At 36.7% G+C, this 22,450-nt stretch overlaps 1 protein-coding gene across 1 annotated transcript in view; it reads right to left on the bottom strand.

Moving 5' to 3' along the window:
- Positions 1-22,450, bottom strand: part of LOC140237871 (diacylglycerol kinase beta-like) — a 124,106-nt gene that overhangs the window by 29,109 nt on the left and 72,547 nt on the right. Inside the window, exons 11-13 of the mRNA XM_072317803.1 lie at positions 18,510-18,560; positions 11,724-11,840; positions 898-996 (exon numbers count right to left, since the gene is read on the bottom strand). Coding sequence (XP_072173904.1) covers positions 898-996; positions 11,724-11,840; positions 18,510-18,560 — 267 coding nt within the window. The remainder of the gene's footprint in view (positions 1-897; positions 997-11,723; positions 11,841-18,509; positions 18,561-22,450) is intronic.

The following is a 22,450-nucleotide window of genomic DNA, read 5'->3' as shown; positions in this document are numbered from 1 at the left end:
TTTTGAAAGGTTAGATTGTGCAAAATATCGTTGCCTGGCACGCTTCCCTCATTACAGCCTTTTCTCCCCCCTTCCTTCAAGCTGTGAGGAGCTGAAGCAGGATGGGGATGCTGGGGGACCACTCGACTGTCAGAGGAGGGAGAAGACTGCCAGATAATATTGGTGGTACACAGGGGAGAACTAGCAAGCACAGAAGAGAGTGGAGGTAAAGGGGGGGGGGGGGAGGAGGCATGGGAAGAGAGGTAGTGGTAAGAAGGGGGCAGAGACGGAGGGAAATATACTAGTAGCAAAGTTGTGAGAACAAGCAGAGATAAGACGGAGGGGAGAGGGGAGAAGAAAGAAGAGAAGGAGGATGATAACACTGGTGGAAAAGATGAGAGAAATACCAGGCAAGAAGAAAATGAAGGAAAGAGGAAGAAGCTGCTTGAAAAATACCAGCAACAAAGATAAGAGAGCTTACAAAGAGAGAAGAAGCTGGAGGGAGGCAGAGGAAAGAAGGGTGGAAGAGGGAGGAAGGGTGGAAGAGGACGAAGACAGTACTGGTAGTGAAGAAGATGAAAGAACTAGCATAGAAGAACATGGCACGAGGTGGTGGTGGAAGAGGAGGAGGGGGAGGAAGATGCTTAATGATGTTGGTAGAAAAGATAGAAGAACTAGGAAACAGAGCAGATGAAAGGAACAGGAGGAAGATATGGGGGAGGAGGAGGAGGAGGAGGAGGAGGAGGAGGAAAAAGAGGAGGAGGAGGAGGAGGAAGAGGAAGAGGAGGAGGAGGAGGAGGAGGAGGAGAAGGAGAAGGAGAAGGAGGAGGAGAAGGAGGAGGAGGAGGAGGAGGAAGAAGCAGAAGAAAAAGAAGCAGAAACAGCTACAACAACAAAAAGCCAGGCAAGTATACTTACCAGGACAGCGGGGCAGATAGCTGTTGGAGGTAGAATGTGGTCCCTGAACTCCCCCATGTTACACTCAGGCTTGACGTGTGAGGCACACTTGTTGTGGAGCTACATCACAAGATGGAGGAAAAGAGAGGGAACAAAAGTGGGAGACAAGATTCATATTGAGATTCTTGAGAAAACTTCACTGCATGCAAGTCCACATCATCCCAGATGGTGAGAGTTTCATCTCTCCGCCATATCACCAAATCTTGCGGGGGGCAAGCTCAAGACTTAGTGGATGCGGCTGACACTAATTGGGCATTGTGGGGCATCCTGGCCCTCTCTTTTGCCAATCTCAAGCTCAAGCTCATGATCCGATTCAATATGGTTTGACTTATATAGCACTATGATGCAGTCCATGCTGAGAAAGGTACAGACAGTGATTTGAGATACTTAGATCTTATTGGATTACCAACCTTTTCCCTGGAAATACACTCATGTGACACATAGAAATATGATGACAGCTCACAAAATACTCTTGTCATTCTCTACTTTAGGTTTACCAAGACAATGGTAAATTGTGAACAACAAGTTATGACACATCTATAATTCTTTCACTTTCTTTTTGTTAACAAAAAACCCTGAACAATGAAACCTCAAAGGATAACTTATTCTGAGTGATTATTTTACCACATTGATTAAAAGGTACATAAAAAACATATGCCTATCATCAACACATCAGTCTAATTTCATGGTTTATATACCTAAATGAATGATTACCTTACCAATGGCTGCATAGTTACAAATGGTAGGGGTGATCAACAAAAAAAAAACCCAAACAAACAAACAAATACACAAACAAACAAAAACAAAACAAAACAAACATACATAAAGACAAAACATTAAAAGTTAACATTTTTTAACCTTTGTATCTTTGCCATATCTAATTTCTATTCTAAAATGTTTCATCAGCAGCAGACTTCCTAGATCTTTCTTCTCTCTGCTGTCTGACTCTTTTTTTTTTCCTTCTGTTTCCTTCCTTCGAAAATTTTCAGAAGACTTCTACATCTTTGGAAGGTGGGTCATAAGATTAAATATATATATATATATATATATATATATATATATATATATATATATATATATATATATATATATATATATATATATATATATATACATATATAAAACCCCTCCTTTCAATAAATTTGGAGAAACCCTAATAACTTCAAGATCTATGTCTTCCTTCTCCATTACCCCCCCCCCATAACACACACACACACACACACACACACATACATACAGCATTTTTCAAAGGAAAGACGGAAGTGGAAGGTAAGGAGAGAAGAAGGAAGAGAGTTGTTGTTTTGAAACTGAGAGCTCAAGTTGTATTTCTTCAAAGAATTATGCCTCTGGTGTGTGAAAACAAAACAGACTTCAGTGACAAAGGACTTGCCATGTGGACCTTACCAATGGCTGCATAGTTACAAATGGTAGGGGTGATCAACAAAAAAACAAACAAACAAACAAACAAATACACAAATAAACAAAAACAAAACAAAACAAACATACATAAAGACAAAACATTAAAAGTTAACATTTTTTAACCTTTGTATCTTTGCCATATCTAATTTCTATTCTAAAATGTTTCATCAGCAGCAGACTTCCTAGATCTTTCTTCTCTCTGCTGTCTGACTCTTTTTTTTTTTCCTTCTGTTTCCTTCCTTCGAAAATTTTCAGAAGACTTCTACATCTTTGGAAGGTGGGTCATAAGATTAAATATATATATATATATATATATATATATATATATATATATATATATATATATATATATATATATATATATATATATATATATATGGAGAAGGAAGACATAGATCTTGAAGTTATTAGGGTTTCTCCAAATTTATTGAAAGGAGGGGTTTTATATATATATATATATATATACTAGCAGCACCCGTGGAAATCCACGGGTCTGAGGGTTTTTTTTTTTTTTTGTCACACACACAAACACACATTTCCACATCCGCAGAACAACAACAACAACAACAACGAAAACAAAACAAAACAAAACAAAAAACAAAACAAAACACAAAAACAAACATTCAGGGAAAAATTACCAAAAACGCTTATGGGATTCTCCGGAAGTTCTGCCCACAGATTCTTCCGTCGGAATGGGGAGATACTATTGACACTATATGACTTTGATATTAATTATACCCCCTGCCTCTTGCATCCATGCAGGCACAGGAGGGAATCCACGGCCGGTCTTAAGGCCTAGCATTTTTTTTTTCATTCCTATTTCTTTTCCCACGTTATGAGAGAAAAATGTAATATTTTTGATCGTCTTCAATGCTCCCTTTTTGTTTTTAGTCACCAAAACTTGGTTTGATAGATCATAGAACCATCCGTTTATCTGCTTCAGACTATACATCATCATTATTATTATCATATTATTATTCTCATTAGGCCCCTATTGTTATATTGCTATTATAATTATCATTGTTATTTGGGGAGGGGGATCATAGTCATTAGGTTTTATAAGTATTAGGCACCTTTGGGAATCCACGGGTCTCAGGGCTTCGTATTTTTCCTTTAATATTTCTTCAACCACGTTATGAGATAAGAAATACACAAAGAATATTTTCGTCTTCATTTGCTCCCTCATTTCTGTTTTCATAATCAAAACTTGGTTTGATGGATCTAGAACCACCCGTTTATCTCATTGATACTGTTCATTGTTTTTATTATCATAATAGATAGCATTATCATTTATTTATTATTATCATTGTTATTGTTATTGCTATTGTTATTTTGTGGGAGGGGAGATCATAGTCATTCGGTTTCATTATTATTTTATATTATTCATTGACATGGGGATGAATCAAGGGAATTAAGGAAAAAAGGTTATCGGTCAAGGATAGTGAATATCTTTTTTTCTGTCATGTCAAGGTTTCTCTACGACTGATAGACGTTTCAAATAGCTTCATTATCATTGCTATTTCATTTTAAACATCAAAACAATCCAGTACCTGTTTGTGTCTCTCCCGCCCACTCTTAAGTTATGGATCATAGCACCCCCTCCCCATTCATTTGCATCGGCCTATTGTATTTTTATCATTATTTCAGTGTATTATTGTTATTGTTATTGTCATTATTATTATTATTATTTAGGGGAGAGGAGAGAGTAGAGTCATAATATAGGGATGATCAACCAAGGGAGGCAGAAATGTTAATTTGTTAAGAATTGTAAAAATCTGTTTCCCCCATTTTTCTGCTCTTGATAAAAAGCATTTCTGAAGACAGTCCTGCGCAAACTGTCCAAAACTGCTTCCCTGCACTAACATACGTAATCTTGTGCTGAGTAGGACTACTTCATATATAGACCCCTAGGCCCGAATTCACGAAGGTGGTACAAATGAAACCATGGTTTAAACCATGGACAAAAACCATGAAGCGCCAAGTGTCGCATAGAATATTTCGTTATGAAATTGGTCATTTTGTCGACAAAATGACCGTTTCGTTAACGAAATTATCATTTCGTGGACGAAATGTTTATTTAGCTACAAAATGATGTCATTTCGTTACAAAATAATCATTTCATCGACGAAATGACTGATTTCGTATGGAAATATTTCATGCGACACTTGGCGCTCCATGGTTTTTGTCCATGGTTTAAACCATGGTTTCATTTGTACCTCCTTCGTGAATTCGGGCCCTAGTGTTTTTGTTACTATATTGTGCTGAGAGAAATAAAATATTTTCGTCTTCGTTTGCTCTCTTCTTTTTTTTTTATCACCAAATCTTGGTTTGATGGATCATAGAACCACCCGTTTATCTGCTTCAGACTGTACATTTTTATTATTATTATTATCATAATCATTAATGTCCTTCGTCTTCTGCTTCAGGCTGTTTATTATTATAATATTATTATAATAATGTCCGCCGGAATATGACAGAGATTTCACTGCACGCCATCATCTTTTTGACTTAAGTATCCCCACTGTCTCTGCAAGCTAAAAGATGGACGATCGAGAAAGGCAGGAGTCCAGCGCAGGATCGGTGAATATTAAAACGCTCGGCTCTGACGTCACGCACAAAAATGCATTATGCATCTATCTAATTAATTTCTCTTTGTCGTCCTCGACGTCGACACGGAGGCGGAGCGCAGACGAAACCCGGTCCAAGGCACGTAGGAGACCCTCCCGCTGCCGACGGCACCGGTCTCGGGGGCCCGGAGCCGACGGCTCGGGAGGAGATAGACAAACCAGCAACGCCGGAATAAAACAGGAAATACATAAGGCCCCGACAACAACAACAACTTCGCCTTTTACTGTATAAGATATATATATAAAACCCCTCCTTTCAATAAATTTGGAGAAACCGTAATAACTTCAAGATCTATGTCTTCCTTCTCCATTACCCCCCCCATAACACACACACAGACACACCACACACACACACACACACACACACACACACACATACATACAGCATTTTTCAAAGGAAAGGCGGAAGTGGAAGGTAAGGAGAGAAGAAGGAAGAGAGTTGTTGTTTTGAAACTGAGAGCTCAAGTTGTATTTCTTCAAAGAATTATGCCTCTGGTGTGTGAAAACAAAACAGACTTCAGTGACAAAGGACTTGCCATGTGGACTCTTAGCCAGACGGAACTTTTGATATCCATGCATATAAAGCCTGCTTGTCATTTTTGCTGTGGTTGACAGGGACAGAGCATATATTTCCTGTCATTACTCATTCTATCTATTCATTTATTTTTGGGTTGCATTTTTTCCCTTTTCCCTTTCTTTGCTACACTGTCATCCAAAAACAGTGCTACCAAAGAGAAGACTTCAGTCTACCGGCAGCGTTCGCTCGCACTGTGCAAAACGTGAACATTTTATTTTTCGTCTCGCGAAGTCTCGCGTGCAGATTTCGGTGCACGAGATTATGAGAGAAGGCAACAGGCTTTGCGAGATCAATTGCTGATGTCTTCTAGAAGTACACTGCTCGCATTATTTTTAGACAAATATTGAAATAATACCTTACAGAATGTGCACATCTTTTACAAAAAAATATTATTAAAACCAAAACAATTTATTTGAGGAAGAAAACTGGCTTTCTTTTTTTTTCTGCATTTTGTAAGGTGTCAGACTTTGCTGGATCCTGACCCTTCTACAAATTGGACGGTAACACCAATTGCATCGTTGGAAAGCCAAAACTCTAGCGAACATTTTGATAGCAGTCTCGTTTGGGCTCAAAAATAAAACATTTTCGCTATTTGTCTTCAAAGTGACGGAAATTTTGTGAAACGACGCGGACTCCGAAACCGGCTTCCACTGTTACTCTACGGTACGTGTCCGTATTACGTCACTTTATCGTTATTTTTTAGTTGTGCGACGCAGTGCATTCTGTGCGACTGTAGTCCCGTACATAAAGAACCATGGGGGATTATTAAATCTAATACAGCTGTAACTATCTTAGCTTAAAGTCAGTGTAGATAACACACTGTCAGTTGTCTATTAAAAGTCTAAACACCGTAGAACGGAAGTTCTACACACTTGTAGATTAGCTGTAAGTGTAACTGGTAACAGTAACCTACAATTTGTAGGTTGCACTCGTAATTCGGGCATGTTTGTTTCTGACTTGTTGCATGAAATATCTATACAGATCTACTAGGCTTGTTGAATACAGTCAGTAACCTTTAGATAGATCTTATAAAAAAAAAGTTGTAAATTTAGTAGGTTGTAGCCGATACTCTTGAGTCTTATTATAAAACCCATCAAGTTTATGTAGGGCTAGGGGGCCTAGTTAAATGTTTAAATTTGTGGAAGTCCGGTAAGATAAAGAATGCAAATGGTAACTTTTAAAAAAGTTTTTGGTCTGTCTGTTTATTTCATACTATTAATCTGCGCATCGCGCATGCCTTTCTTTGAAGTTTGATCTACAGTTGTACAAGATCTACCCACCCACATGTGATATTTCTTACAGTGCTATAATTATCCATGAATCATGATCAAGCAAAATAAAGTAGTAGTACTAGTACCAAGAGTTATTAATCGTGAATTACATGTGGTTCAATCATAAAAACTGTACGGTCCTTGGCGTAACATTTTCTTAGAGTTAGACCATCGGTATCCGTCTCTTCACTGTGGGATTCTTAATAAATTACTGACATTCATCACTGTCATTGGGACACGTACAGCTGACCATACATGTCCCAATGTAAGATAAGAAGTCTGTCGTGAAGAGACAGATACTGTCGGTCTAACTTTTTTTGGTACCTCACCAAATGATAGTTTCATCCCAATCGCAACAAACAAAAATTGTTTTACGTTAACTTTTACAAAGTGATCTATACCACATATAGAAGAAGAAGAAGAAGAAGAAGAAGAAGAAGAAGAAGAACTGAATGTACAACTGTAGTAAAGGCACACGGCTGGGCCTACATGTACAAATGTAGCACATTGATTGACTGTTTTCAGAGTTTATTTTTCATCAAATTAATTTTTGTTTTATTTTCCTGGCTGTACACAGGTTGTGATGTACAAACAGCTGTACACTGTTGTCGCATTGCATCTGTTCAGGCTAATGTGTACATGTAGACCTTGGTTTTCAATTAGGCTAACTACAAGTATGTCCGCGTTAAAAAATTTTAGGGTGTCTATATTTACCCATCAATTCGAAGCTTTAGGCTATCATTGTACATTTATATAACTATTAGAGAATAGATCAGTAACCATGGTAACTGGAATCTATCATACATTGTATTTTGATTGTTTAACATCTTCTTTCTGAATTCCTTGCAGTCAAAATACTGGACATTCAAGGAAAGTTCCTGGCTTCGAACTTCATCATGTAGCACATTCCACTTACTGAGTCGGTTCCCAGAAATGCAGAAACTCCACTGTGGGATAGCTCCTTCAAGCAAAATGACTGAGTAAGTAAATTCATGTTCTGATCTTTCTTTTTTTCCTCCTTTTTTTCTTCTGCAGATTTAAGTCCCTCCTTCAGACTCCAGTTCTGAAGATTCTTGCAGTAGTCTGGGTTGTCATATGAAGATATAATATAAATAACGCTGTATAGTGTACTACTCCACCTGGGGTTTTCACCCTGATCTTCACAAGTAGTGTTGTTCATCTTTTAATGTCCTATGTACAATTTGTACGCACACTGTATGTAAAAGAAAGTCTATAGTACTGTAAGGAGATGTCCTTAAATAATGAAATAAAATAATTATACTTTTGTAGGGTTTTGTTTGTTTTTGCATGTCAACATTAATGTCCATAGCACTTGAAGATGGCTGGTACCATTAGCATAACAGTGGGGAAAGGGGGTGTCAACCCCCCCCCCCCCATCATTTTCCTGAATGATACTCACTAAACAAAAGGGTAATAATTCTGACATTTGTTGTGTGTGTGTGTTGGCGGGTATTGAGCAAAATCCTGTGAGAATTTATCTCTCTCTTTCTGTCTTTTCTGTTTTTGTTTTTGTTTTTGTTTTTTGTTTTTTTGTGTTTTTTTTTTTTTGGGGGGGGGGAGGGGTCCAATCATTTGCACTGGAATTTAAAACTATGAAATTCATTAAAATCTTTTCCTGAAATATAAAATTTGTTCTTTATCTTTGCTTGTATAGCATTTATAGATTCATTGAAACATTTTTTTTTGAAAATATTTTTCTTGAGTTTCTTTGATGTTTAACAGTGCAGTCATGATGTTTATTTTCTTTCCTTTTCTGCATTTCTTTTATAGATGGCTGAAGGTTCACATCTATGGTGTTTCAATGATACAGAATCTGGAACTGGATCGGAATGATGCACAAGTATTTGTTACCCTGGAGCAAAAAATCTCTTATTTAGTGGAAAAGATTGAACTGTGTGACATTGACACTAGTGGAGGTGATGCAGCACTTTTACGCGTATGTAGGTACAAACAGCCTTTCGTCAAGTGTGCGGAATATTGATAGACATTCTTCTCAGAAGTTATATAACTTAAGCACGTGAAAAGTACTCAACAACAAAAATCCTTTTGAGTGAAATTCTTGCCAGGTTGGGCTGTGATTGTTTGCACGATAGATACCCGGGTTTACCGGTACATATGATAATACGTTGCAACCAAATTGTTCAACTGCTCTTGCATCAACTTGTGTAAAATTTTACTTTGTTCATTACAGCAAATACAAAGGCTGTTCATGAAAAGGCAACCTTTAGGAAGCGTGAAAGAAGAAACTTAAAAAAAAAAATCGCAAACTAACAAACAAACAAAAATGGAAAAAACGTAAGAGTGGCCGGTGAAGAAGGATGGCCCCTCTTCTAAAGCCTCCCGATTTCCAACTCAGCCACCCAACCCCTTCAAGGGGTTTACATCCCGTATGAGTACAACTGTATATATCATCTGGAGACGGATGCTGACACAGTAACAGAATGTGAGACAGTGAAAGAAAGTACGTGTTTGTTACACTTTTCCTGTTTAAGCCATTGTAAAAATAAACATTCTTGCTTTTAATCATTTGCTATGTTCGAGAAGATTCTATAGGCACCCACAGGTATGCCTGTATAATGTACAAAATATAAGCCGGAAGTCCGTTTCAGTAAAGTTAGATATAATACATGTATGTACATGTACAATGCACATTGAGCTTCCTAAAAATGCAATTAACATTATCAAGATTTCATTACAAAAGTTTACCGATTTTGAAAAACTGTTAGTTTTCTAAGTGTTGCATGATTAAGCAAAATGATAAGTGCATACAGTATTTTGGTGCATTGTATTTGCATTTGATTTTTTTTTTTTCTGAAAGAGAAGCAGTTATTGGCACAATGTATGTGATTTTGTTTTCACATATATTATTAAACATAAGTTACGTTGGGATTCATGTGTGCTGTCTCTATGTTATTTTGTGATGATTGGAAGGACTTGCTTCTTGTGTTTTATATGAGCATGTTTCTTTTGGGGAAAAAAGTGTGTTGCATGTCTCCAATGCAGAATGAGAATATCAGTTTGTATGTTGATAAATTCCCTGAAGACTTCGACCACCTCCACCGCCAGCACTACCTGGTATAGGCTTATCCCTTCATAAACTGTACATGTACCATCAAATGTTATTATTCACAAATGTACATTGTATAAAGTGTGACAAGGATGTGATTATATTTTGCCCATTTAAAGCTGTGTATATTTACAGTCACACATTTTCATTTAAGTATAATCTCAATGAAATGATCTACATAGATTTTTTTTTCTAATCAGCGGTTGAAATTTAGAAGCCTATTAATAAATAACAACAATTCAACACGCAATATAACAAATAATCACAACTATCAAAAAAAGAAGCTTGTCAAAATTCAAGACAAACAAATAATTATAACCAGAATACAGTTCCTATATACATGTGTAATTTGAAGAAAACTTGTTTAATCAACACATTGAATAGCACAGCTATGCTTGTTCAGTATTTTCTCAACTACGGTAGTCGTCATTAACTCGATTACAGGACAATTAGTTACCCTTGTGTGTGTGTGTGTGTGTGTGTGTGTGTGTGTGATATGCATGCTTCTACCGAATTTGATATGTTGTATGTTTCTTGTGCAGATGTGTCGGTAAATTCCCTGAAGATGCTAACCATTCCCCCACCGACTGCATACCGGTGCCATATAACTCATAACAAACGATTCATTCACAAAAAGTATAAAAGTCTGACAGGGTTTATAACCTGTAAGTTTTATCTTGGCCACTGTTGATTTTTGTGTAGAATCAGATACCCATTTTAACTAGATATATCAAAACAACAATTACATGGCAACACTTGTATCTTGTCAACAAGTCGTGATGTACACGATCACACGACCAAGGCCGAGCTATACAGTAGGTATGGCCCCCTGGTAGTGCAACTGAACAGCACAATTTTCAATATGTGGGACTGATGTAAGTTTTTGTGGACGTGAGTCATTTTCTCTCATTTACGACAGTGATATAAGAAAAAAAAAAGACAGAAAATATCATTCTGATAATTGTTACACAAAAAAGCAACAATGAACAGAATTTGAAGCGATTCTAGCGTTTTTGGAGTGCTTCGAGTTGCCCTCGTTCATTCAGCAGAATCGCCATGCCAATGATGTCACAGCGCGGGGTTGTGATTGGCTAACTAAGGTCGTCTGCGACTTCGCCAAGTTTTGAGCATTTTTGGATGTGTACATGGATGCTATTTTGCTGGATCCTGACCCTTCTACAAGCAATGGTTAAAAAATAGTGGTATTTCTGAAAACCTAGATAAATTTCGCTTCGAATGATGTATGATTTTAGTGGGCTCAGAAGCAAATGATATTGAAATATACAGTCCTTTCTCAATTTTTGATCTTGTGATTTTGATCTCACTTTTATCCTCCATTTACTATATCTTTCTGAGTGAGGAAAATTTTTATTTTTACATGTCTAGTACATTTTGTCCTTAAACATAAAGATGCAAAAGAAATCGTTCAAAAGCATTGATTAGTCATGGAGATATCGCAGTTTGAAAAGGGGATGTTTTCTTCGGTTCGAGACGTCATGTGAAGGTCACCGCGACCGCGCTGAAAATAAAATAAGCGTCTTTTCGGAGGCCTGCCGGTTGACTGACTTATATCAGCCATAATTCAAACATCATTCATTTTTATTTTGCCAATCCTCAAATATGTTGGCAACATTTTAATGGGGGGGGGGGGGGGGGGAATAGATAAATGGAGGCAAGTATTCCTCACACAGACATGGCATAATCCTAAAATTATTTTGGTGCCCTCCATTACAGGGGACACGTGTCCCCCCAAAAGTGGGGCACCTCTACCAATTTTCCCTGCTGGCTCTTATGCAAGCACTCACCGTGATCTTGCACCAACGGCAGTGAAGGCCAGTGACGCCGTTGTAGCTCTTGATGGACTTCTTGCACTTGTCGCACTTGCCCGGACAGTTGCCCTCCACCCAGTGGTGGTTCATGATCTAGTGGGTCATCGGCGACGGACCAGCACATATGAGGAGGGAGATGGGCAAGGGAAATTTTGGTGAGATACATACACACATACTCTTATGCCAAATATTGTGATGATCATGGTCCAAACCCAAACATACAACCACCAGACAAAGACATACATGTAGACACACAAACACAGACACACTACACTTCTATAACTAGCATGTGTGCAGGTGCACAAATTTCACTAACCTTCTATCAGAGGGCCGCTTCAGAATTAAAAATGTACTTACGCACAGTAAGAAAATACAAACCTAACTTGACCACAAAAATACCATGGTTCAAAAGTGGACAGACTGGACATACCAAGCAAATTGAATCAATTTCAAGGGAAAAAAACATTTTTTAAAATAAAAAACAACAAAGTTTCAAATTTTTGAAGAAACCCCCCCCCCAATAAAATAATACATAAAAAAAAGAATGAGATGGCAGCTCTGCTTCTATGCTAGACAATAGAGAGAACACTAAAACTGCTTATACTACATACCATATGGCCTAAAAAGTAAGGTTCAATATATTTATGACACAAACAAAACCATGTGTGAAATGCTTGTCAAATCAGCCATGCCATTTGACCTCAGTAGTTCTATGGTGTATATAGTTGGGCGGAAAGGATAGATATGTAGGATCAGAGGAGGAATGACCTCCTTTACACATTGAAAAAATATAAGTATCTTTTTTCTCCCAGATTTGATTGTCAACTCTCCATTTTCCAATTTACAGATTGTCACAGACATTTATTTCACAAATATTCATCAAATAATAAAAAGGGTATTATCGAGCATCACTGAGCTCATGTCAAACGACAGCAAACACAATATACTTCATGATCTATAAATTTGTCGCATGTTTTACCATGACTTCCTCATTACATCCCATATCATAACACAGCCTAACTGGAAGTAGCAGCCACAGAGTTGTGGTATTAACCGTACTTGGCAAAACCTCCTCATTTTCCCTTTTGTCTGTTTACTTTTTTATTTTGTTTACTTTTAATGCGGAAGACGGTATTTGGCTTTGAAAATGGCACGCTTCATGTTTCAGCACAGGATGGAAAACGTTTCTTGAATTTCTGTACATTTCCTTCAAATGTGTGAGGGCAATTTCTATCGACTTGAAATACAAATGAGACAGTCCATTTCACTGGCTGCATGAAACATTGGCAGTGACACCTGAACATCATTTTAGACGAGGTATCTTCGTAGGCCATTATTTGCAGCTACAAAAGCTGAGCTGCCAACACTCATATAGGACAATAAGGGAGTTACAAGAAAATAAGGGCAATCATGGAAGTACTTGTGTGTTACATGCATCACAGTAGAAGAATAAAGGGACCCTTTTACACTCTCCCTGTCAGAAAGTGAAGAGATATATTCATATCTCTTCTCTACCATTTGGTCTTAGGGAGTCTTTTGAAGAATCAGGGATGCTTGCCAACTATTACGAATGATGTGCCAGTACGTTGCACAAAACCTCTCCCCAAATGTGCGTAAAATATCACACACACACACACACACACTCCCACATACACATACAACACAGAAACACACACATATACACCCACACACATGCAACAACACTAGTATTCTGCAGCGAGGGTTTGGCAGCAAACAAAGAGAAAACATGAAAATTGGAAAGAACCAGAATATTAGGGCATACAGTTTTTTGACAACTGATAGCTGATGGTTATAATGGGCCGAAATCCATTAATACATTACTTTAACTCGTATGCATAAATGTTTGAACAGTCCCTCATTATCAAAAAAAAAAACCAAACATTTACATGCAATGACAAAAAATGATAAAATACATACAGTTGTAAAGTGCAATGCAGATCTGCAGTGTCATGGAAAGTTGTACAATGTACCTCGGCTTTCCCAACAGAATGAGAATTATTAGCGCCTTATGCTCACGTCTGTGGCTAGACATGCATTCTCCAGCAAAGAATACAATCACTGAATAATGATGTCTGAACTACAAATAGCCCTGAAATAGGTAACAACAATAGGCTTGAGTCACAGCACAAATACTTCATCCTTTTGTGCCACACCAAAGCCCCCGGAGTCCCAATTCATGTCATCTTTGGTCTGCCATGTCCTACATTATCCTGACTCCCTATTGAGTCTGGTGGAAAAAATTTGTTGACGACCGTCGATCTCATGCACCCCCCTTTTGTGCAACTAGGATCGTGGTATTTTGGGAGTGAAAAAAACTCAATACTGATGGGTTCCCAGTGGCTACCATCACTGTGTGGGAGTGTAGTAGGAAGCACTCTTATTCCCTCAAACCCCAGGTGTACACCAAAAGTTGGATATACAGCTTTCTGCATCAGTTATGAATGTAATGCATTGTAAGGGAGGGTGGGAAGGGGGAAGGGGGAAGGGGGAAGGGGGAAGGGGGAAGGGAATGGGTGGGGTGGGGTGTGAATGGTAGGGGGAGGATTAGGGGAATTCCCCAGATTCTATTTATCCATCCTCCAGGACTGCCCTATCTCCCCCTCCTTCTCTCTATACTTATCTATTCTGCTATGTACAGGTATGTATGTATGTATGTATGTATCTCTTCCCATCTATGTCCACCCATAGATACTGACCAGTTATAAATGTTCATGTCATCTACAAGTGGAGAATGCTAAATAAAGACTGTATAAACTTTTAGCTATTTTTAACTATTAGACAAGCCTTTTAAAAAACTTGGATGAATAATATCGTCGGTTGTTTCATGAACCGACGAAAGTGACACCTGACGAAAATGTTGCGTTTTACGCGCTTGCGCGTTTCACGAACTGACGCATCCCTCTATGCCTCCCATGTTTTTCGTTACAACTGCCGCCAATACCTTTCATGAACTGACGCAGATGGGACGCTGCATGTGCATTTCAGCATTTTGTACAGAATCATCGTAACAGTGCGTACGACTATATTGGTAGCGTGCATTCTGAGATTTTGTAGGCCCATTTATGGTGAATCTCCACTTATGGGCAATAAATCATGCAATGACTTGTGATGAAGAGATTATAGTTCTTGAATGTGTTTGAACTCGGAAAAAAAAGGGCTGTATCATGGCTTTGTTGTCATTGCTAATTTTGTTTCATTCTGTGAAGTTCTAACAATTGCTAGACACTGGCACCAATGGCGTTAAAATCATGTCGGTGAACTAATTCTAGCATCTTGTTTTCTTGATTACAATGAAGTGATGCTTCTAAATATAGTTACACAAACAAGATAGATATATTTACAAAGTAACAGATTCATTTTGTTTTATCACTAATGTCACTTTTCATTAATCACAATTTATATCTCTAAGAGTATATTTTGAATAAAGTGAAAAAGGTAAGCAATCAATCGTCATCATGAAATCCGATATCTTCACAAGAAAATGTAAAATTCTTGTAAATAGAATTAGGTATATAGACATATTCATGCGAAATTGTTCAGCATCCTATTTTGAGACATCTGCCCTCAGACCCAGTTTTATAGAAATAAAAGGAAAAATATATTCCCTACAGATCAATACAAAATGGCAGAAATCGGATAAGAAATAAGGAAGATATGACATTTTGAAATTTTACCTTTTTTTCCCCCCGGAAAACACTTCTTGACCAGTCGTTATGAATTCAAAACAGAAAATTGACAAGGTCATGCCCTCACGTACAATTTCTTATTTATTTCACATACAGAAATGAAAAAAAAAAAAACAAACTAATCTAATTTTTCAGCATTACAAATACGAAACTTGCCTAGAAACACCAAAAAAAGAAAAGAAAAAAAAAAGAACAGATGCTAACACTGATATATCTTGGTATGGGAACACGTTTTTACTTGTATTAGCTATAAATAATAATTTTTCCGAATTTCATGCATAACATACTTGAGAAATTGTTAGGCTATGACATCATCAACTCGTTTATTTGAATATTTATAAGGACTGGTCAGGAAAATAATCCGTTAATGTTTTTTTTTTTGAAAAAAGAAATGAAATTTCAAAAAAGAGTTCTTCAGTTCCACTTTTCTTCAAATGCATGAAGCAATTTTGATTATATATTTTGAATATTAAGTGGAACTCGAGTTGTACAGCGCGAAACACATTGTGTGCAATATAATGCGGACATGTATCATGCACTGGCGGACGGAATTTTTATTCATTGATTGTATAGCAACTGTACACACTGTCAGCCGTAGAGTCATATTATTTTGCCGCCTTGACGTGTCAGGGTTTGAGGGTCCTGTGCTAAACATTGTCCACGTCGTTTCGCTGTGCGCAAAGTTACGCCGCACGCTTATTTCCCATAGACGCATTGCTTTGCGTCAGTTCGTGAAACATTCACCTCACCTAAGGGCCTCTTTTTTAAAGAGACGTGAGTGATTTTTCATATTTCCTGGTGTTTTTATGCTACCAAACTTAATTCGTATGTAGATCTTTATATGTACATTAAGAATATATGAAAACCTCAAAAGTGAAAAGTTGCTCGAAATTTACCACATATGTCGGTTCGTGAAACGGCCGACGATATATTGTAAAAAAGAATGCATATTACTGTATCAAATCATACCTCATACATCTAACAGACTCCTTCTTTTTTTTCTTCTTTTTGGTAAACACCCCCAGTTTGAATGATTTTTCACTTTGAAAAGGCAGTTTACAACATCACCGTAGGAGGTGAAGAGTTCTATTACAGAAAAACTTTGTACTCTCTATTGCAATGAGGAAGTGAAAACATTCTTCAAGTCGAGTCTGGTTTCACTCGACTACTGGGTATGATTGTATATCTTGATGTTGTATCCTTATAACACAAATAGTTCTTATTTATATGTTAATTGTTATAAAACCAAACAGGCTGTTGTGATAACTCTTAGTAACTTCCTTCATCATCAGTCAGATTGTTTGAACCAGTGCCATTCTTCATACACTTCGTCCCAACTTGCCAAGTTCTTTTTTTTTTTATTGGCAGTCATTCAATTCACCACAGAACTCCTGCCACAATTGCCCAACCCACCCAGTATTATGTGTCACTGAAACTGCACTGCAGTCCCATGGAAAAATCCCCTGATGTCATACCATAATATCTTTTACTCCTTGACAGCTTCTTTTTTTTTTGGGGGGGGGGGGGGGAGAGCTGCTCTTTCAAAAGGAATCTCTGAATCTTGCCATTCCACCTGGATTTCATGAACAATGCTATGGTAGCATAAGGTAGGCCTACAGGGTCAGGTGCATGAACTTTGACAACTATGTATATCTCAATGCGCCATGCACTGAACACACTGCTTTTGATTACACCCAGTCGTGTCTACATGACATTGAGTTGTATATGTTAATGGATAAAAATCAAGGAGGGTACAGACATACTCTGTCCTCCGGCTGTCATTTAAAAAAAAAAAAAAATCTGAAGCTAAAGTAAAAGGCTGCGCCATGTATCTACAGATTATCAGTACTCTATTTCAACTTGTTTGATATTCAAACACTGCCAACCGTAAAATCAACACATCACATGAAGAGGAAATAACACAAGGAAAAAACTGGGTCAAACAGTTTAACATATGAACATGCATGTCAAACACACAACAACATCCAATGTACAAGTTGACACAAGTTTATATGATCAACATCTAAGCAAGATATACTATGTCCTTTTCAGTAGTGACAAACACTGTATTCACATGGGAAGTATTCACATACATAGCAGGGCACCTTGAATACCACATTATTTTCATTTTATTTTCTTAAAACATACATATACAAGCTCATCTATATTTTACTTTAAGTTGGTAGACAATTCAGTATCATTAAGGGACTGATGCAATAAACATAATGTGGTGCCAGAACTCTTATTGTCTTACATTGTAAGCTGTGTGTGGAGTGACGTTAAAACATATATCACACCTGACTTTCGAGCAACGTGTACATGTTAGTCAAACTGGCATAGTGGAATCTTATTCTGGTGAATGAGAAAAAAAAATACACAAACAATCTTCAAACTTTTTATTTTCCTTCAAACAATGATATCAAGCATGATAGAATGTGTGCTTACAGAATATACTGCAAGAATGTGATTAAAACTGACAGGATATGTAATGCTAACTTTTAATGTGCAGCTATACCATATTTTTCATCAAAATCTTTCATTATACGAAGACACTAAATACTACCTTTTTTTTTTAGTGTTTCAAAATTTCAGGGCAGATAAATCTTGTTTCAACAAAATACAGACAGTTTCTACTTCAATTATTACTTCAAAAGACATGCAGCATGGGTGATGAATTTCTACTCGGATGACAGGCATAGTAGAGAGTGAAAACTGAACTAATTCTAAATGCAAAATCTGCACCTGTTTTTCATTGGTCTAATGGCATGATTTTAGTGATGATGGCTGTGTTTGTCTCTTGCTCTCTCTCTCTGATTGGCAAAAAAAAATGTGGAAAAGTGATGAAGAAATCATTTCCTGGGAGAAAAAACACAGGAGGGACACAAAAACATAAGCAAGGATGATGTAAAGATAACACAAAATACAGACATTCCACAAAAACATTTAAAACTTGTCAAAAAAAAAAATAAATACAGCTAGAGAAGAAAAGAAAACCCCGAAAAGAAACAGATAATTAATTTGACAAACAACACAAATTAAATGACTTGCCACCTACCGGTACTTCTCCCCAAATCTCGGCATCCTTGCGGGACAGATTTTTGGGTTGCTACAGGTTTGTAGAAAAGGAAGGATTTGGAAGGTGCAGGGCAGTACAGCAGGAGGGTCGAGGGAGAGATACAATAAGCCCATGAGACAAAGGTGTGAGTGAGAGTGAGAGAAAACAAATGTTCGTATGTGTGCAGGAGAGATATAGAAACAGATAGTTAGACAGAAGGATTGACAGGCACAGATGTGGATGGATAGATGGATAGATAGATAGATAGATAGATAGATACACATATAGAGAAAAAGGTGGAAAAGGCAACAGATACATAAAACCCAGAGGAAAAATACAAAAAAAAAAAAAGAATAGGAGACAAAGATGGAGAACAAGGAAGAAAAGAGACATAACGTGAATTAGAAATGTTTAAAGCAAGGTTAGAGCAATAATGATGAAGGAAAGTAATAAAAGTCAACAAAAAAATAGAAACAATAGAAAAAAGAGAGAACAGAAGGAAATGAAGGAGAAGAACATAATAAAAATGAAAACAAAAGGAGAGAGAGAGAATTACAGAACAAAAAGATGAGAGATGGAAAAAATATGGAACAGAACAAGATTTTAATGACATTAGATTGAACGGAGAGGTTAGTTGTGAATGATTGGAAAAAGGGGGGAGGAAAAGCGATGAAAACAGTGAATGAGAGAGATGCCAGGATAGAAAGACAGAGGAGATATAAGAAATACAGTGCAATCATGGAAGGTGACAGGTTGATATAGCGAGATTGGCAACAGAGGGGGAAAAAGAAAGGAGAAAAAATGGAGAAAGAATGACAAATGAGTATTGCAATAACTCTTTAAAAATGTGCTACACCAGTATTCAGACTGCACTTCTAAAAACGTGATTATTATAGTATTGTGGTGAACTTGTGGAAAGTAAGATCTACGGAAACAGAAATGTCCCTTTCTATGTAAAATGTATTGAAGATCAACTATTTTGACACTCATGGATTTGCACATTGCATGCACTACTCTTCTGGTTGAAACACATTTGTGTATGAGGCATAGTCTTATTATCATTTTGATATAAACAGAAATTATCTTATGGATAAAGTGGCTGATATTCTAAAGAAACAGAACAAAAAGTTATAACTGATGCTCAGTTGTAATTCTATTCTTTGACTTATCCTTATTATTGTAATTGTGACAATGATAATAATAACAATATCAATGATCCTCTTTGAAATCTTTGAAGGCTTCTGTTACACTAGAACGTTGGGTAGTAGAAGGATTAACGGTGCACCACATATTTTTTCTTGGGTATGTATGTGGCCTCTATTATCATTATTACTATTACTACTACTATTACTATTCTTCTCCTTCTTCTTATTATTATCATTACTATTATCATTATTAAGCTTAAGAGAATGCTCAGATGTAAATGTTTTCTGAAGAGATCACTAGAACCCAATTCCTACTGCCCACGAGTTACCACACCATCAAGGATTGAAGGACATCCCCGCCCCTTCATGCTCAAGTTGATAATGAGATTGTCATCATTAACAAATAGAACAGTTAAAGCTTCCTCCAGATTATACCCCGAATCAATCACAAAACGAAAAACCTCTCATTTTTATAAATCAGTGACACATATCATGGTCACATATTCAAGCAAAAATTAAGTGATGATATCATCACCTCAGAGATCTTTTATTGACCTATGAAAAAATCTTTACTTTTGTCTTTTTTAATTACACAAGAAAAAAAAGGAAGTCATTCTGGAGTTCTTGTGATCTAGCAAATGATCATTGTTTTAAGGTGTGGACTTAAAGTAACTATCACAAAATTACTGGCAAAAAAAGGAAGAAAAAATTATTGATAAATCTACATGTACATGCAACCAAATGTGTAGGTTGAGAAAATTTGTTTTTCAGGTAATTTTAGTGAGACTTCCACCATTCTGATTTTGCTAAAGTCACCTTTGGCACAAAGTGAAGTCAGCCTTATACTGAACATTGAAAGCATGGACATTTTGTAAGTAATATGATTAGGTATAACACACAATCTTACAAGTTTTTACATCCCTTCATAGTTATAGTCACAGGAGCCAGTTTTGGTATTGTAAAGCCCTTATCTTTCTGACACCCTTTTCTCCCTATTGAAATACAGTTTTATAATTGTAAGAATTCTTGTCAGTAGAGATACAAATGTGATTTTGAAAAGAGCCACTGTCATAATAAGATGTCGGGTAATCTGTGACTTCGTATCAGATGAGACTTAAATATTTTTACAGACTTTTCAAACTTTTAATTATAACCTGACGACAAAATTGTACATAAACAAATGTGTCTGCATTCATGGATTCTGTTCTTCTCGTGTACATACCCTGGTAACTCGATAAAGCACAGGCTTAGAACTATTTAAAGGCAAAAAGTATGGTACCTAAGGCAAAAAGTGTGGTAATCTTCTGCAACATTACATGAACCATCTAGCAGAGATATGTTGCTCAGAACAGCCATATCAGTGAATGCACATCCTTTTTTTTCTTCCTCACAAATTAGGACTATAAGCATTCATAATATTCTATTCATAATTGCCAACAATAATTGCAATACAAAGGAAACTGCCATATTGCAACACATATAATCAGCATACCATAGCAAATTCCTTTATACATAGTCCCATATGCATCATTGCCGGGTATTTCTTTTTATCAGACAATTAAATCAGAGTCACATCGACATATAACTTTAGGTGGCATCAAAAGCAGCTCCCCTGCACAAGATATTGATCTAAGTTGCAAGTGTAAATATACACCAAGTTGTTAGCTTTTATATACATGATTTGTTTGAAATAGTCACAGGGTATCATTTTTATCGAAATAAGTAAAACTTAAAGATGGATAGAAATATCTCTCTGATTTGTGAATTACAGACATGTCTGAAGATATACAATAGTTAGTCAATAAATTCAGGGTTACTCAATGTGCATGGAATTTTGCACAGAGTTAGACACTTCACACCAAAAATCCCAGCTGGGACCATTACAATATAGATGGATAGATTTTAGTATACAGTCACCATCAGTTATTAGATCTGGAGGGTATATAGGAGTAAAACCTTTGTCCTGATTTTTAGCTCTACAGAAGTCTGTGGTATATTACCTATATTTCAATACATAAGCCTTACATAATCCCATCACTTGCACATACTTAAATATCCCAAGAAAGCTTTATAATAGACCATGTGTATGAATTTCATAAAAGAGTTGTAGAGCCAATTTGTGTTTTAATAAACATATGGCACAGCATATAATTACACAACCTCATCAATCATGGACTATATGATGTATTGTCTGGCATAAAATCCTCTAAGCTACTATTGAATATTCCACCACACACATGGTTTTGTTGACTGGTTATGGTTTGGTGTTTTGTTTTGTTTAGGTTTTTTTTCACATGGACAGCTATGTTTGGATCTGCATTTACTGAAATTTCATAAGATAGACTTTAAAATAAGTTTCTATTTTCTACAAATATCTGATAAAAGAAATGTCTTGTTTGACTAGGGTCTCATCTTGTTTTAGGGGTCAAAATAAAACTTTGGAAATGCTGTTGTGATATTGCCCTATTGTTCTCAAATAAGTGGTGGCAACAGCAGACAGTATTATTAAATACTACTGTCACAATTTGCTTCATTGTTGATATCAAAATGGCAAGAGAAGTAGAATGGCTGTCCCTTCCATCTTCAGTTCCTCAACCTCACTAACATTTGACTTTGCATTTTCATCAGCAAAACATCACTGTAGAGGCAGATGTGTGATGGAACAATGCTTTTAAAAAAAGAGCAAAAAAATAAAGAATAAGCGTAACTCAAGTAACTACGGATCTGTGTTTTTATGTATGTCAATGCATAAACACTGATGTCCTAGGTAAGGTGTTTTCTTAAACTGAGTATTTT

This window comes from Diadema setosum, chromosome 14, assembly GCF_964275005.1.
Source record: "Diadema setosum chromosome 14, eeDiaSeto1, whole genome shotgun sequence".
NCBI lineage: Eukaryota > Metazoa > Echinodermata > Echinoidea > Diadematoida > Diadematidae > Diadema > Diadema setosum.
The sequence above is the reverse complement of the archived record's forward strand: the minus strand, read 5'-3'. Positions and strand labels throughout refer to the sequence as shown.